This window comes from Emydura macquarii, unplaced genomic scaffold (genome assembly GCF_026122565.2).
Source record: "Emydura macquarii macquarii isolate MOO-44397 ecotype Brisbane River unplaced genomic scaffold, CSIRO-AGI_Emac_v2 contig_2321, whole genome shotgun sequence".
NCBI lineage: Eukaryota > Metazoa > Chordata > Testudines > Chelidae > Emydura > Emydura macquarii.
In genome coordinates this window covers 1,797,135-1,814,518 of record NW_027132458.1, presented here as the reverse complement: position 1 = coordinate 1,814,518, position 17,384 = coordinate 1,797,135, and the positions used below count along the sequence as shown (strand labels likewise).

Genomic DNA, 17,384 nt, shown 5'->3' with positions numbered 1-17,384 from the left:
ACCCACATTGTATTATACTTATTTACATGTATTTAGAGTACTATGCAGGTGCTTAGTTTAGTAAGGGTAATTGAATTACATCATTTATATCATTGCAGGGTTTGTTTTTTTTGTTTTGTTTTTTTTTTTAAAAAGCTTCAATGGTCAAATCAAGCTCACACTTCAGTCATGGTTTTATGCTGTCTGCAGACTCAAGATGACAACTCATTGATTTATATTCTGTTCACATTGAAAGGTTATCTTCTCAACAGTTGGGGTTAGAAACTTTCTTTTTAAAAAAAAAAAAAAAAGATTTAATTCTGCAGGTTCCAAATATGCCATGTGATCCTCATGCAGGCCAGATCTGGCCCATGGGCAGTATGTTAACACAGTCTTTTTTAAGCCATTCCACAGCAAAGCTCGCAAGAATATGTGTAAATGCAAAAGAAATAAATGAAATGGGAATAATCCTCAGAGGGTTCTCCTATGAAGCAGACTTTTTCCTAGGGAAACATAACATATGTTTTCATATTTAAAAAACAGTTTTGATTCACACTAACTTTCCTGTGTAATTTTTTTAAAGAAACAATAGAAAGACCCCATCACCCACACACACCATTAATAGTTCCTGAGCATTACTGATTCTTTCCTTGTTTGAACCATAGATTTTATAGGCAACAAGTGAGATCTATGTAATGTTCCACTGCAGACATGCAAATCTAATTTTGTTAGGCATAACTTCTAGCTCCAAATACATCAAAAGTTAATAGATTATGTAGTTATTTCAATTTACTTTTTCTTCAGCAAAAAAAGGGAAGATGAAGTTTTGGTATTTTCTAACACAAACGTTTTAAGTTTACTTTAAAAGAGCAAACTACAGCTTGCTGTTTGTAAAGTTTATGCTGTTTCTTTTTATTTGTTTTGCTTTACAATGAATATGGAGGTTTTTCAGTTTCTGCAGTTTTCTTTTCCAAAGCTTTGCATTTAGCTGACAGTGAATTTCCAGCTGCCTGGTGATGTCATTTAAACTAATAAATGAAGTTATTTTTAGCAGCCATTCTCTGATGAAAGAGGTATTGGCATCCCAACATCAGTAGCTTACAAGGAATACTTATGTTGGTTGTGTTTTGGTTCTTTGCATTTCATTTCATCTCAATGTTTATCTGCAAAATGAAAATTCTCCACACTTAAGTATCTCCAAGATCAAGAAGGGAAGTAAAGCACCCACCATCATCTTTCAAAGAGATTGGACACTAAGAGTGAGATCTTTTAAACTCTTAATGATAGGACAACTCATCCCAAACTGCAGAGATCTCTCTGGGAATATTCTCCTGTCTGACCTTCAAAGAAACCAGAAGGCAGATGTTTCATGGTAGCCTCCAGAGTCAGGGAGTCAGTGAAACGTATGGAATGGTACCTGGAAAGATTACCAATCCTGCCAAAAGGAGATTTACGTGTACAAGGAAACTAAGGTTTGGGTCTTTGTTTATTGAGTTATTTGTTTGTTTATTTCAGACTGTCCTTTATTTGCATATTTAAGTTTAGTCAAGATGTCTCAGAAAACCTTTACCAATTCAACACTTGCATCTAATTTAAGTCAAGAAAGTTTCTTTACTGGAAACCTGGGATTTTTTCCCCTATAAAGACTTACATCAACTCTACTGAAAAGTTACCTGCCACTAACCCCTTTCCAGGCATAGTTTGGGGTTAATTTTCTTCCCATGGTCATTAGTCCTCAAGTCCAAGTCAAGACTGAATATGCAGTCTGAAGTAATTCAGGTCTCTTAAACCCCTTGTAAAGAAAGGCGACTTGTCTCTTGCAGTTCTGTAACCAGAGCTATCACTGGCCTTAACTGATTTATTGATGCCAAACAAATTCTTAGGCCTTGTCTTTGCTGCACAGTTGACTCTAGTTTACACTTGAGTGTTGCCTCTTACCCAAGTCCCATCCATACACAAAAACCTCTTGTTAAATCATAGTAGTGCTTTTCACTGTAAGTCAGCTGGCCCAAGAGGGGGTATAGCCTCTAGAACTGCTAACACTTGAGGTATGGACACAACCACTCTGGTGTGAATGCAGGCCTAAACCACTTGAGTGCTCTTAGCCCTCCAATCTCTTCCCACAGTTCCACCTGGACTGCATTTTCTTGCCAGGTACTTGCTCCCTGCATGTGCACCAGAAGTCTCCTACCAATGTATATAGCCTAGTTTGCCATTTGACCCCACATTCACATGCAGCTCACTGTACCAGCACCATCACTTGTACAGGAAATGGTGTTCATGAGCTTGTCTTCCCAGCATGCTGCCAGCTGGCCAGATGGTAATGTAGGGGTTCTGGTAGGTTCTGCATCAGCTGTTCCCACTCCTCTATTTCAACATCCATTTTACATAATCTCCTTAGTAAGGCATGCTGCTGCTTTCTCTTGGTGACTTTCATTCTCCCACAGAGACACGCTGCTGCAGAAACAACCTCTACTACCTTTCATGCCCTATATCTGCATCCTCTTCCAAAACTGAAATTTGCATTAATGTCAACATTTGGAAGATATCATTGCTCCAAGTTGGGTCCAGGCCTTCTGACCCATTGGAACAGGGTCCACAGACAGAAGTCTGCAAGTGATTTACTTCAATGAGTTGCTAGCCTAAGACCACTTCTGCACAGGTGCCAAGAAAAGACAGACAAGTCCTCTCACACTATGTTGAAATAATTCATAGACACCAGCTCAGATTAGTGCTGCTCAGATTAGTGCAGCTAAGAACCAGGGACTATGCCCCCAGAAGTCCTGCCACCTCACACAAATGAGTACAGCACCATTATGGATGCAGTAACTCAAGTTTGGCTTTGCAGCGTTGGCTCTCTCACTCAAGCTAGGCCAATTCAAGTGGTCACACTCAAGTGCCCATCACTCCAGTGAACCGTGCAGTGAAGGCAAGACCATGGAGAACAGTCTCAGGACAAGGGTTCATATATTCCACATCCAGCGTTTGAGCATCAACATCACCAAGATCTGCCCCTTTTCTTTCCGTTCCCACAGCCAATTCTCCCATGCAGGCCCTCAATATATTCCACTTTGTCTACTGCCACCTCCTTTGAGGTTTGGAAAACCTGTCTGACAGCGAGAGACTAAGAAGATCAATCGATTTAGTTTAACAAAGAGAAGATTAAGAGATAACTTGATCATGGTCTCTAAGTACCCACACAAGAAGAAGATTTCTGATAGCAGAGGGATCTTTAACTAGCAGACAAAGACATAGCAAGATCCAATGGCTAGAAACTGAAGCTAGACAATTTCAGACTAAAAATAAGGCACAATTTTTTACAGTAAGTGTAATTAACCATTGGAATAACTCACCTAGGGATGTGGTAGATTTTCCATCACTTGAAGTCTTTAAATCATGACTGATGTCTTTCTAAAAGATATGCTCTGTCTCAATCAGAAATCATGGGTGGGAACTACTTGGTGAAATCTATGGTCTTTTTTATGCCAAGGGTCAGACTAGATAATCATAATGGTCCCTTCTGACCTTAATATCTTGAATCTATTAGTCTTAATCCTCCTATTCCTAAACAAAGAAAAGTGTTTTTGCTGGTGTTAATATGCTTTAATATCTTAAGGATGGTAGTAAATCTTAAGGATTTACTTTTTAGGAGCAAGGTAAAGTATAGAAAAATTTCCCCATAATAAAAAGAGTTAATGACCTGTATTTAAAAAAAAGTCTTCTAAAGTTATGAATGATTTCTGGATACACATTCACTTACACCATCCTTTTCTTTGGGAGTTGGTTACCAACTGCTTAGAGTAGGAAGTAGACTAACATCTCAGTGCATCTATCTTAGTTATTTCTAGGGCACCCATCACTTCCATACTTAACCATTTACATAGCATTGTATTTGGACAACACCACAGCTGACTTTGCTCTTCACCTCCCCCAGGTTCTTGAAAATTCTTTCCTTTTGTTTTCTTTTAAGTTGACTGTCACTAATTATTTGTTTATGGTGGACAGGCTATAGGAAACAGGCAGACTTTGCAACATATTCTGAAGAAGGAGAGGTTCCATTTTTAACTCCTCCATTAGGTTGTTCTGTAGCTAGGGGCCCTTCAACTCTATCTCCTGGAAGGGTATTATGTGCATATCAAAATATGTTAAGCATAAGGTAAACATATTTAAGGTATGAAGATGCTCATTTCCCCCCACCATGCCCCATAATTAAGCAGTGTGACTGTAGCTTACGATACCTTCAAATAACTATTATTATAATTCTTTGGGATCCATTCTGTCCTCACTGCAAACACCTCTCATTAGTGTTAATGAACATAACTACACAAGTGGAATACACCTGTTCCACTGGTCTGTAACTTTCCCATATGGCAATAAAATATTGTTTATTCCTTTCACCTACATCAATCTAATCACTCTTACCAATTCACAGGAACCACATTAGCTGCTAAATGTTACTCACTTCCTCAAATGCCAAGCCTACATGAGATTGAGCTTAAATTGAGTCTTGCATAGCTACCAAGAGGTGTGTTCTCCTGTCAATGCATGTATACATAACTCCCATGAACTTCTGAAACTAGGATGCAATATGTGTGTGAATTAAGGGGAGAATAAATTCCAAAGCTTTAATCTTGCTCGTGTCTCCTCTAAATTAGCAGCTGATGGTCTTGCAGTACATCAGGTTCAGAAACATTCAGTGAGGGCCATAAAACCAAATCCCAATATTGAGAGAAAATGCTGAAAAAGGAGTATCCTTCCACTGAATGAACCTTCATGTAGCAATAGTATTTTCTGTATGACATTAAGTTCCACAATAAGGCTAATGTTTATCAACATAAAAATCATATATCATTAATAACAATGTATTTACCTATGGCCTGGCTCATAACCTGGATAGCCAGTAGGAGGGGATCCGGGGACAGGAAAACCCAGCAAAGATCTCGTTGTAGAATTTTCCTAGGATTGTTGAGGTGTCTCCTCCTGCAGGATGGCCAGTGGTTCTGGCCTCACAAGCTACAGGTCCACAAGAAACTAGTGCCATCTGGACCAACTCTAGAACACCCTTCTGTCTGCTTGACAATGTGTGGCTCCTCAACAATGTATCCCCTAAGCCATCAGTGCCTCTGTAATAATTGAAGAAAAATCTGGCAGGGGCTATGAAAGAGTTAATATGTCCTGTGGCCACATTCATTGTCCATTGTGGTTTTGGTTGGGTTTGGCCCCTGACTCCCTCAGCCTTTCATCATCTTTGGGATGCCCTTTGCAAAGGGGGCCTATGGAATGTGACTAATCCTTCCCTCACAGGATGTTCATGAGGTTGGGAGAATCTTCAAGGAGAGGACACTCTATGCCCTTATTACTAGCTGAATAATCTGGCCCTATGTTATTGACACCTTAGATATTAAAACTGTCTGAATTTTTAAATCGCAGTTTACTTTTCACTATGGTTCCTGTTTATTTACTGTTTGCATTTCTCTCAGGTAGAGGAAAGAAATTCAGTAAAATCAATTTCACTTTTTTTTTATAGTCATTTGCACTTTCAGGTTCTCAGTGCTGCATACACAAGTATTGTCAAACAAGTTATTCCATTAAATGCATTTTATATTTTATTTCCTGACAAACATGTTGATTTAGCATTCCAGTTTTCTCACAGGAGAGCTTTGTTAACCCTTACTGTCTTTGTATGAATTTGAGAAAACAGTCACTGCTTCATAGGTTAGGTTTCCTCCTCTGAAGCCAATCTGAGATTATAAATGATTTCCTGTTATGAGAAGGAAAAGGTTAATGAGAATCCTATTGACTAGATGTGCTGTTTGGTAGGGGACTGGATGGCTCAGAGGATTGAAAGTGGCCTACCGAGCCTGTCATTACAGGTATTAACTTGGCTCAGATTGGGTGTCACCAACTGACAACTCTTGGGAGTACTAGATAGAACGAACTAGAAGTCTCAGTCCATTTCCTAGGCTTTGTCTTGACTCAGAAAAATGGTTGAGTTTAGGTCATGCTTAGCTATCATGCAATCTAGACCGTTTTTGGTAGTGTGGGTACAGGATAACACATTGTAACCTTGATTTAGCTTGTTGACTTGTATTGTAGTCAAAACAAAGCCCTATTAGATATGTGTCTACACATCACCATCCCAACAGGTACTGACACCTTTGAGAGTTTCCAACAAAGATCCCAAAATTGCATGGGCATGAATATCAGACTACACTTTTATTTCTACACATTCCTGTCCAGGGCATGGCTGAAGCATAATTATGAAGGGTACAATGCAGGGAGCATATACCATATGTGGTGTATACTGTGGATATACATACAGGCAATTGTATCTAGACTTACCAGTCTAACACCATTCTTCAACACATTACAGTTTCTCCTAATGTTTCTTGTTTCTTTTTCTTTTCAGACAAACCATGTGGGGATGCCCCATCCTTCCCTCACACGATCCTGCATGGCCACACTGGGTTTGAAATGGGCGATGAACTGCTATATGTTTGTGCTCAGGGTTATGTCATGGGCAACAAAGAGACTGCTTTTACCCTGCTCTGTGACAGCTGTGGGGAATGGTACGGGCAAGTTCAGGCTTGTGTCAAAGGTAAGTGTATCTAGCATACACACCAAGATTCCTGTCAGCCATAGCTGTCAGCAGTCCTGGTCTGGCTGATAGTGTCCCTAGTTTTGGCAAATGCTACCAGATATTTTCAACCTCCAGGACTTGACTGGTGCTGTGTACAGCTGAAGGTGTCTATAGCATTGCTGTATAACAGTGCTACTCCAGCTGCTTACGCACTATGTGATCCCCTACAACTCACTCTCCCACTAACCCTCAGAGTCCTTAACAACACCAAGCCAGGCACCTATTAAATATTTTCAGGGGAAGCTCAAGACAACTGCTTCCACTGAAGCTGTGTAGCATAATGTAGGTATTATGGAGTGGGCAATATACCCTGTATACTGGTGACAAGAAGGCCAGGCTGGAAGGATCCTACATTAGGTAGGAATAGGATTCTCCTCCAAAGAGAGGAAACAAGGGTGTGGGGAGCACAAAGTAAGGGAAAAAAACAAATTGAGCACAGTGGGGGTGCTGAGTGAAGGGAAGCACAGAGTGCGATGGGGTAAAACACAGGGGTTTCTATATGGGGAAACACTTGAAATAATCTAGGGACAGTTTGTCAAATAAGCTGGTGGTCTGGAAGGTCACCTGAGCATTCTACAATACATTGCTGGTTTCCTCTGCCTCTTTCACCCTTATAAAAGGAATATTCTATTAGGAAAAACAACGTGAAATTCACCAGAATGCACATAAAGGCCCACAGCAACTCCCAGGCCCTCCCTGCTACTTCAAGACCTCCACTATATCACCTATCCCTTGAAAAGGTTTCCAAGTATTGCCATCTATGCTATTAACATCTACATGGAAAGGATCTTAATATAAAGCACCAGACCATAATAAAATGCATCATATCAGTAAGATTAATGGAAAAATGGACTAGTGGATAACAAGATAGAGTATAAACAGCTAAATAATTTCATTTTCTAAGGCAATACTTTAAACACAGAGTTCCATATCACCCTTTCTAATATTGCAAAAGTGCCACGGTTACCAGGTTTTCCGGTGTTTGTTCAACAACTATGGGGCTGCAGTCCTGCTTAGGGCCTTCGAGCACTATTGCCACACAATTAATAGATAATAGCAGTGCAAGGCAGAGTGGTAAATCTATCAGTACCAATACACTTTAAAGTCAGCAGCAGAAGCTTTCTTTGTGGGAAGCAAAGACTAATTAAAACCTACATATTTTAATCTTTAGTGCCATATTAATTGCTGGGGCATAGCTACTAAAATCAATAGAGTTACACCAATGGTGAAATTTGGTCCTACAAACTTGCCATCTATATATTTTTTGCAAAAGAGTGAGGATCAAACTCTTCATGCGGTCACACAGTCAGGTGGAATGGGTGTAACTAGTGCAGGATTTGGCCCTGTGTATTATTGGGGTTTCCTCTGAGACTCTTTCCATTTGGCTTCCCAAGAACTCAGTTCGACTCAAGCCTTCATCACTCAGGTATCTTTATCTGGCATACAGCAGTGCTACGCTGAGTTAATCAGACCCAAATGCGAGCTAGCTGGATGCAGGGTACATCACAACTCCAAAGTTACTCAAAAACCTTCTCCTGTTATATACATTACACATCTCATTGCATTTATTATACATTGCATCACATGTTTTTGGCTTGGCTTGGTTATTTTGCAGGAACCAATCCCTGTGCAGCATGTGCTGTCCACCCAATGACCATAATTCGACTTCCTCTTTACCTCATCTCTGCATTCCTTGTCCCCTGTTATCTACTTCATAGTAAATAGTTTGCTACAGTGTTCTCCCTCTTATCTTAGGTGGCTCAGACATTTTGTCTTAGCCTACTGATCTATTTAATTATCTTGTTTTCAACCTGATGATTCATTTCCTTCCCTAATTTTCTCTTCCAAAAAATGAGGCCTCCCTCCATGTGTTAATTACTCATGTCAGACCAAGCCTCAGCTACATGTATTAATGGTGATATGTGCGTTCCTTTAATAAACCCAGTATCTTTTGAAAAACCCAAAGGGAGGGATGCAATTATTTGTGAAACTAATTATACTGTTTTATCGCTTATTTTTCCCCTCATTTTCTGGAATCTTAAATCTTTTACATTGGAATTCATTTGTTTTACCAGACACACTGCAGATGACCAGCCTGCAGGGTTCTGGCAGGGAATGTTAGGTTTCAATGCATCAGTAGTTTCTGGCAATGAAAATGATACCACTAACTGCTATTAAGGGCATTTTTTACAGGTAGGTGACTTAGTTGTTCTGATATCCATCATGTCACTTTCTCTGGATATGACTTCGACCCCAACAACTTGGGCACCAGGTACTGGCTACTTGTTCATGCAGGCACAGCAGCTGACTCTGCAAGATACGTAGTGCTCTGCCCAAACAACTGCCTGGTTAGCTGTTTGACAAAAGGTTTACTGTCTCCTGTTTTCTTTGTTTCCTTTGGTTTGTGGGGACTGATCAGCCAGATTTATCCCAGGAGTCTCTCCCAGTATGGGGGGGGGGGGTCATAGGAGATATGATCATCCTTGCTGGCACGTCAGATCAAGAAAGAGGCAATTGATTTGGGTGGGAGAAGGAAGGGAGTGGCACTGAAATGAGATGTAAACAACCCGAAGGGGGTTGCACTCATGTAAGAGAGGGCTGGATTTGGTTATTAGCATAAGAAGAAGTGTGGACACCATTCCCAGCATACTAGATTTTCAAGCAATGGGCTAAGTGGTACCAGCAATTCAGGTTGTTCAAAATCCATATGGTCATCTCTATGGACTGATGAGACTTCATCATGTGGTGACTTTGTAGGATGATGCTGCAGTATAGTGCCACACTGCTGTTGCGCTTTTGCTGAGAGGAGTTTCAATATATTTTACTAGTGTTCGTCCTCAATTTAATAAACCTACCTTCCACACTCACTCTTTTTCCTCATTCTTACAAACCCCCTTTCCCTTCAGTATTGGGTGTAATTTCCATTTACTGGAAATAAGCTCTGGGCATGTCCCTCCAGCTATGTATTCAGGGGCGTGTGCAGGAATTTAAATTCCAGAGCTTTTGGAGGGGAAGATTTTGTGCCCTCCATCTCCAGGAGCTGGAGGAGCTGTCAGCTCCCACTGGGGCCCTGGAGGAGCGCACACCCTCCCCGCTAGGGCCCCAGGGGCGGGAGAGCTCTGTGCTTCCCTGCCAGTTATTGGGTGGGCCAATGCCCCTCCTTGCCCCTCCCCTTGTGCATGCCCCTATACATATTTAATGTTAGAACCAGCTTCTTAGTAGTGATCTTCTGTTTATTATTTTGTATTTGCTAATTCTGATGTGGGATGTGATTCATACATCTTTAATGTACTTGTTTTGTTTACTCAAGGAAGGGAATTAACTGTTGATGTTACAACAAAATCAAAGGTTCAGTTTCCAAAGCAGTTCAAGGTAGTTAAGCCCCACAGACTGTTAGTGAGCCAAATACATTGTTTACCAGATAGAGTGCACAAGATGTGAATGCAGGTTTTGTATGTCTTGTGCTATGTTTATTTTCCACACAGAGCACCAGAGTTGCTACAGCCTGGGCTAATGGAATGAAAAACTGGATTTTGCACTTGCCTTTGGATACTTAAAGCAAGTATACAGTACATATTTGAAAAAACTATGTCCTTTCATAATAATGTTGCGAGAGCTGCATATATAAAACATGGTTCTCTCAACTATAGGAATTGCTCTTATCTAGATCTTTATCATGTTGTCATTACTCTAATGTGGCTCCATTTTAAAGCCTGTCAGAAATTTAAATTTGTGCACAATAAACCTGTCTGCTAATTTTTTTGGAACAGTCCTGTAAAGTGTTCAGTTTCTTCTGTAAAGAACTGAGTGCCTTAGCTCCCATTAATTTTAGGGGGAGTTGGGGCCTGATCCTGTAAAGCGTTCATTACTTTCTTATTGCTCTCTAGAAAGACCTAGATAAATTGGAGGGAATTCAGAGATGCTCAGAATTAAATAGTATCGTCTAGGTTTGGCATCACCAAAGCTGAGCAGATTCTCTCTTGGAATGCATCCCAAAACCACATCCATCACATTCTTGGTGTTATATTGCATTGCAATCTTATTTTAAATTTGTTGTCCACTATCACCTCTAGGTTTCTTTCAGCATTACTGATTTCCAAATAACAGCCATGTAATACATCTGTGTTTCATATTTTTTTTTCAAGATCAGCTAGCTTGCACTTGTTCAGGTTACATCTCATTTTGTTATTCCTTTCTGGTACTTTTAACTCATTTGTGACACCTCATATAATTTCTCTGTCCTCATCTTCCAAATGAGTCTTCTCTGCCAACCTAATTAGCACATTTTACTCCATCTTCCAGTGCATTGATGAAGATGCTAAATAAGACTAAATCTAAAATTGATGCATATCACCTCATTAGACATCTTTCCTGCAAAAAGAAAGCATTTGTAGTTAGACCTGGTCTACGTTAGGAATTTTTGTCTAACGTTTCTCAATCATTCAGCTCCACCAATAGTGGAAATGACAGGAGCGCTCGTGTAGACAATGCACCATTGACATCCTCAGCATTTTGTCACATAGTTCTGCTCCCAGCTGACTTAAACAATACAGTTCTTAAAATGCTGGCCACCACTTGCAGCCCTTTCTATGCTTATGCTTTCATTATTGCCATCACCAGCAGGAAATTTTGGGGCGAAACACACACTTGTAGACAGCCAAACAAAGGAGGGGAAATTGAAGAAGCGTTTGGGGAGATTGAGAAAGAAAGAGGGGTAGGAGGAGAGAGAGGAGGATCTTCCACTGGTAGGTTTTGAATAAAGTTTGTGCAATTTTCTGAATTTTAGAACATTTTAAGAAACTTTAAAACTTGGAACCAAAGAAAGCAAACGTATCTTTATATCTACTTTATACCTACTTCAATAAATTGCCATTTAGCCAATAAAAGCAAGCGTATCTTTATATCTACTTTATACCTACTTCAATAAATTGCCATTTAGCCAAAATTTGTTTCTTTAAAATGTTAATTTTCCTGCACCAAAAGTAGCACACCCACAGGACTCTTAATATTCTCATACATTTCTCATCAGATGCATACAGAAACATAGAAAAATATATTGAAAAGTCAGCATTATTGTTAAAAATAACAACAAAACGAAGCATGTTACCCCCTTCCGATATGCAAGACACTGGGGCTCTCATAGTCACAGAACCTGGCCAGTCAAACACCTTACTTCTCTCCAATCATTTTACATGAGGGTTCCTGATATGTAAAAGTCAGACAAAATATTTTCAGCTAACATTCTGGCAACAAGGTTTCTTTAAAACTTAAAATAATAAATCCAAACAAAATGTCACTTGCACTGGTTTTCATCACTACTTACTTTCCTTCATTTATACATTGCTGGTGTAGACTGTACACTCTTCAGGACAGGCATCTTGAGTTTATACCAGTCTGTCTGTAAAGTGCCTTGCATTGGTGCTAGCCAAACAATAATAGTAACTTACTGTGTCTCCCATGATTTATCTTCTATTCTTTGTCAACTGTCACTCCACATTTTTATTTCCTTCTCTCTCTTCACCTGTCTCTCTCTTTGTGTCCTTTCCAGCATTTGTTTTTCAGCTGATTAATTTTTCTGCCCTTCCATCCATCCCTCCACTCTCCTCTGTCTTGCTGCCCTATTCTCTTCCCTCCCACTAGGCTGTGTCACTGAGGTCTCACTCCATCTCTCTCTTCACTCATAGCCTCTTCCACTGGCCTGTCTCCTGTTCTAAAGGTCTACCCTAACTCATCCGCCCAACTTGGGTCTCATTCCTCTCTCCCCCATTGGGTACTTTTCATCATGTGATCATCTGCTTCACTTCCTCATCCTTGTGAATCTCTCCACTTCCCCCCTGCCTCTCTTTTCCCCCTGTGGGATCTTTTTGCAGTTGCTCCCTTCTTCTGACAGAGTCTCTCTCCTGATGCCCCTGATTAGAGGGTTCTGTCCCTCTCTGGGGTCTCTCTCGGCTGTCTTTGTACTTGGGTTCCTCAGGGCATTCCCCACTGGGGGCAGGGGTCTCTCTTTTCTTCAGTGGAATCTTTTCCCTCCCTGTTGCCCACACTTGGGGACTCTCCATTTCCCTACCCCTCCCCAGTTCCCATTAGAAATTGGTTTCATTTATTAGCAGTCTCTTTACGCAGTCACAGGTGGCGGTGTCTCTACTCCCCCTTCTCTTGCTCCATGGCAAGGTCTCTTATTCTCCTTCACAGCCCTCACTTGAGAGTCACTAATTGTCCCTCAGAGGGTACCTACCCTCCCCCACCCAACCTCTGCCCCCTGAGGCGTGTTCCTCAGCTGCTCCCTTGTTGGAGGAGAGCAGAGAGTTGCTGCACATTTCCTTCCTATTCTCCCTTGCCTCTGGGACTTCCCCACATTTAGCCCCCTTTTGCTGTAGGATGGGGGCCTCCCTCAGCCCCTTAGTGCTGAGCTCTCAGGCTTACCCCACCCTGTCCCTTTTTGCTGGGGTGGGCCCATTAGGTCTCCCTCCCCCCACTGCTGTCTAGTTGGGGGAGGGTATCACATTGTGGCATTGGGTGCCCCTCTCTGCTCTGCACTGACAGGAAGCAGAGGGGAGAGACCAGGAAAGAGCAGCCCCACAACCCCCCTCCACCCCCCACTGTTAGGAGGCCAGAGGAGCCACTGGCTCAGTGCTACCTGCAGCGCCAAGGGAGCTAAATGGGGTTATGAAGCAGCAATGGTGAGACTGCACCCCTAAAGCCTCTGTCCTAGGCACAACCATGCACCCACCAAGGATTCCACACCAGGCTGTCTTGCCTCTACCTCTTTGGGGCAGGTTTATTACAAACCCATAGTGCGAATGGTCCAAAACAAAGTCCCCACACCCATTGATCACACCAGTGCAAGTAGCCATTAAAACCCCAAGACATCTCACCCCCTTTGATGCCCCACATGCCAGTGCCTCCCACTGCACTTGGACTCTCTTTCAGTCCTCTTCTGTCTTTCTGCCAGGACAGCCATCCCAGCCCTTCCAAATGGAGCACAACCTCCCTCTTCTCAGCAGGAACCACCATAGCCTCTCTGGTGGGAGATCATCCTAACCAGGGGAGCATCCCCAACTCCTCCAGTCCTCTCCCTGTTCCCCTCTGTCTGGCTCTCTGGTGTGGAGACATCAGCAGGTAAGCCCCTCCACTGCCCCTCTGCCTTCAGTTCTTTCTGGCTCTCGCCTTCAGCTTAGAATATGCAGTAGGTACAATTAAAATGTTACAGTGGCAGAACTGCAGCTGCACTGCTGTAGCACTTCAGTGTAGGAATTTAATACAGCACCCAGAAGATAATCTCTCCTCCTCCTCTCTGAGAAGTGGTATCTGGGTCAACGGAAGGTCTATACTGAGGGTTAGGTCAGCTTAACTATATCTCTCAGAGGTGAGGATTTTTCACACCCCTGAGAGATGTAGCTATGCCAATATAGCTTTTCACTGGAGACCATCCTTCAAAGCCAGCAGCCACCTCCCTCTTCTTTTGCTGCTAATACTGCTACCTTCAGTCCTCACCAGCCCTGGCTCTGCAGCTTGGGGAGGTCAGCTAACAATTCCCTCTCACTGCTTCCTTGGCTTCGGTCTTCTCTGAGGAAACCCCTTCTGGCTCTAGGCAGGGGTGCTGGAACAATTTTTGTAGTGGGGGTGCTAAGAGCCATTGAACCAAACTGTAAAACCTGTACGTAATAGAAACCACTTCAAACCAGGCGATGCAGCAGCACCTCCTGCATGCCTAGTTACAGCACCTATGGCTTTTCCTCATTCACCAGGCAACTCTCATCTGCCTTTTTTCTGATCAAGACAAGTTAGATAAGGTAATATCTTTCATTAGACCCACTTCTGATGACAAGCTTTCAAGCTATACAGAGCTCTTCTCACCAGTAATTCCTTTCTTGGGGTCTCCCTGACCCTTTATAGCCCCAGGTATTCCCCACACCCTCTAAATTGGCCAAATGGGAGCTCCTGTTCCGTCATGGGGCACTGGACCTTACTCATTTACTGGGGCCAGCAGTCTATAACATCCTCCCTGTAGCCAATACTGTAGAAACCCCTTTAGAGCTCCTTTCTAGCAAAATGCAGAATATGTATTTCTGGAATTTTATCTAAAAGATTTTAAAATGGACATTGCCATTCAATGACGCATCAAAATTGCACCTTATATACACACACCTTTCTTTGTTTAAGTTACTAATTCCGTCAGGTTATTAAAACAGAAAGAGTTGTAATAACCCACCATTTATACTAACTGTTCCTTTTTACATTTCAGCAAAAATCAATTAAAATGAAGTCAGTTTCATCTTTGTTTATAGCCAGTTCCCTACTCAGGTTTCTCAGGGCTACAATGGTTGGATTGCAAACACAAGAAGGGAAAGTTTACTTATTTATAAACAACTGTTTCTGGTAGAACTTTTAAAAAAAATAAGGAAACATTTCTGTTGGTCTTAAGTTTTGTAAAGCTTTAATTTTACACCATCTAATTCTTATGTCAGATTGGAGTTGTCTAGCCTTTGAAGATTTCCTTGGTTTTTATTTGTGATGATAATGAGTAATGCTTTGTCTTTTAAACTCAGACTTCATGTACTGGTTTGTTCTTCTCCTTGTAAGAAGTCAGTTGGGTTGAATAAGTATAAATGATCCTTCCTTATCAGTTACACCCAGGAACATTGTTTTTCTGGTGTTGCCCTCAGGTATCGTACCACAGCATACAGGGGAGCAGGATGAGGTAGAAGAGTCGAGAAAATACTTTTCGCAAAATAAATAAGTTTTCAAATAATAATAATTTGCAATTATTTAGCACCTTAGACTAGAGGATCTCAGATATTAGTCATGCCAAATATCCCTGTGGGTAGGCATTAGTTCCATCTTATAGATTGGAAAAACTAAGGCACAGCTTGGTTAAGTTATCTGCCCAGGACAGTCACACAGGAAGGCTGGGGCAGAGCCTGCAATAAAACCATTCCTATAACACTAGGCCTAGGAAAAGGGGGTGAAGAAATCCTAGAGCCACCTCCTCCCAGGCCTGGGAATGGGGAGAAGAGCACCCAGCTGCAGCTGCCTCCCCCAGGGCTGGGAGGGTGGTGAAGGACCCTACAGCTGGTGTGAGGCCTGAGGGGACAGACAGATGAGGGCTGGGAGTATGTAATTAATTGCTGGGGATGGACAGATGTGGAGGTGAGGGGGTGCAGACAATTAAAAAGTTGGGGTTTGAGGAAAAGCTGAAAGTGCTACATCATTAGGCGGACAGTGATTGCTCTGGCAGTGGAAGCCAAAGTCACTTTACTCAGTGCATTTGGGAGAGTGGGCAACACTAATTCTCTCTCTCATACATACTGGGTATGGGTAGGGGAAGTTCAGAAATCAATAGACAGACACCCCTACAAAAAGACACTTTTTTTTTAAATAGTCTTATGATTTTGGGGGTCTAGCTCATGATTTTTGAACTTTTGGGACTGGCAGTGCTGCAGTAGTAAAACTCTTGTTGTCTTAAGTGGGAGCAGAATTAGGCCAACACTCATCCCTCTTGAAAATTCCACCCTACACATCCTGGGTCCCAGTCTTAGTGTGACATCCTGGCCCCATTGAAGTTGTTGGGAGATTTGCCATTTACTTGAATGGAGCTAAGACTACACTATTGGCCTTAAACCACTAGAAGATCTAGGCTATGTCTTCACTGACGGCAGCAAATTTGCCGCCGTCAGATCGACTTATCTGAATCGACTGAGCGGTCAGTGAAGATGCACTCAGTCGATCCAGATATCAATGTATTAAAACCGCCTTCTCAAGTGGCATAGCGCTGCGTCGACAGGAACGCGGTTCCCTTCAGCGCAGTGCAGTGAAGGCGGCATGCAGAACAGAAGCACAGCAGTCGACGGGAGTTACGCAAGTTGTTTGCGTAGTTTGCGTAACTCTGGTTGACTGCTGCTGAATCTCCGAGGTAAGTGTAGACAAGCCTCTAGTAACTAATACTTTCAGCTGGGTCTACATAGTATCTTGACTTCATGTTGAAATTGAGGCGTGGAAGAACTGAGTTAAATTTGTTCACTCTCTCCCCCTACCCCCCAAAAATAATGAAATTGGCTTTAAAATCATGATTTTTTTTTTAAATTGGGATTTTTCTTCTTTTCCTATTTTTTTAACTTTTAGGATAGACGTAGGACATGTTTTCAAACTTTTCTCTGCAACCACAAATGCTAGAAATTTCCTTTTTTTTCCAAAGTGAAAGCTGAGATTCTCACTAAATGACATTACTCCAGTAACTAGGGCTTTGAGACAATAAATAAAACATTAACAATTATAAGCGGTAACATTGCCATTGACTTAATTTACACTAGCTGAGGACCTGCCCTTATAAGTCAGCCCCTGCAACCAGCTTTATTTCTAATTTAGATAAAAATAACTAAGCCAAAATGGCCCACTGCACACACTTTCTGACATAATTTTCGAATGCGTTCCTTTGCTTTTTTTTCTCTCTCTCTCTCTCCTTTTGTACATAATTCCATGTAATAACTAAAGCCTACCACTGGAACAGTATTCAGAATTTCCTTGTCAACATTTCACTATTTGTTCAGAGAGGTATCAGACTTCTAAGAAGTTATTTCTGGCAGAACTTTCCACTTTTTAAAAAAGCATTGGGCAGCCGTGACATAACTGGGACAAGTAAAACAGAAAGAGCCTCTCAAAATTCCAAATGCAATGAAAATGGTCTACATTGATTGGCGTTACTGTCTCCATTTCAGACTACACATGTGTGGGATTTACTCAGAGAGTTATTTCATGTCATGAATAG

The 17,384-nt window shown here is 41.7% G+C and overlaps 1 protein-coding gene across 1 annotated transcript in view; it reads left to right on the top strand.

The window, feature by feature from the left end:
• The window catches only part of SUSD5 (sushi domain containing 5), a 58,205-nt gene that overhangs the window by 29,799 nt on the left and 11,022 nt on the right, over positions 1–17,384 (top strand). The window contains exon 4 of the mRNA XM_067560883.1: positions 6,389–6,577. Within this exon, the coding sequence (XP_067416984.1) occupies positions 6,389–6,577 (189 nt within the window). The remainder of the gene's footprint in view (positions 1–6,388; positions 6,578–17,384) is intronic.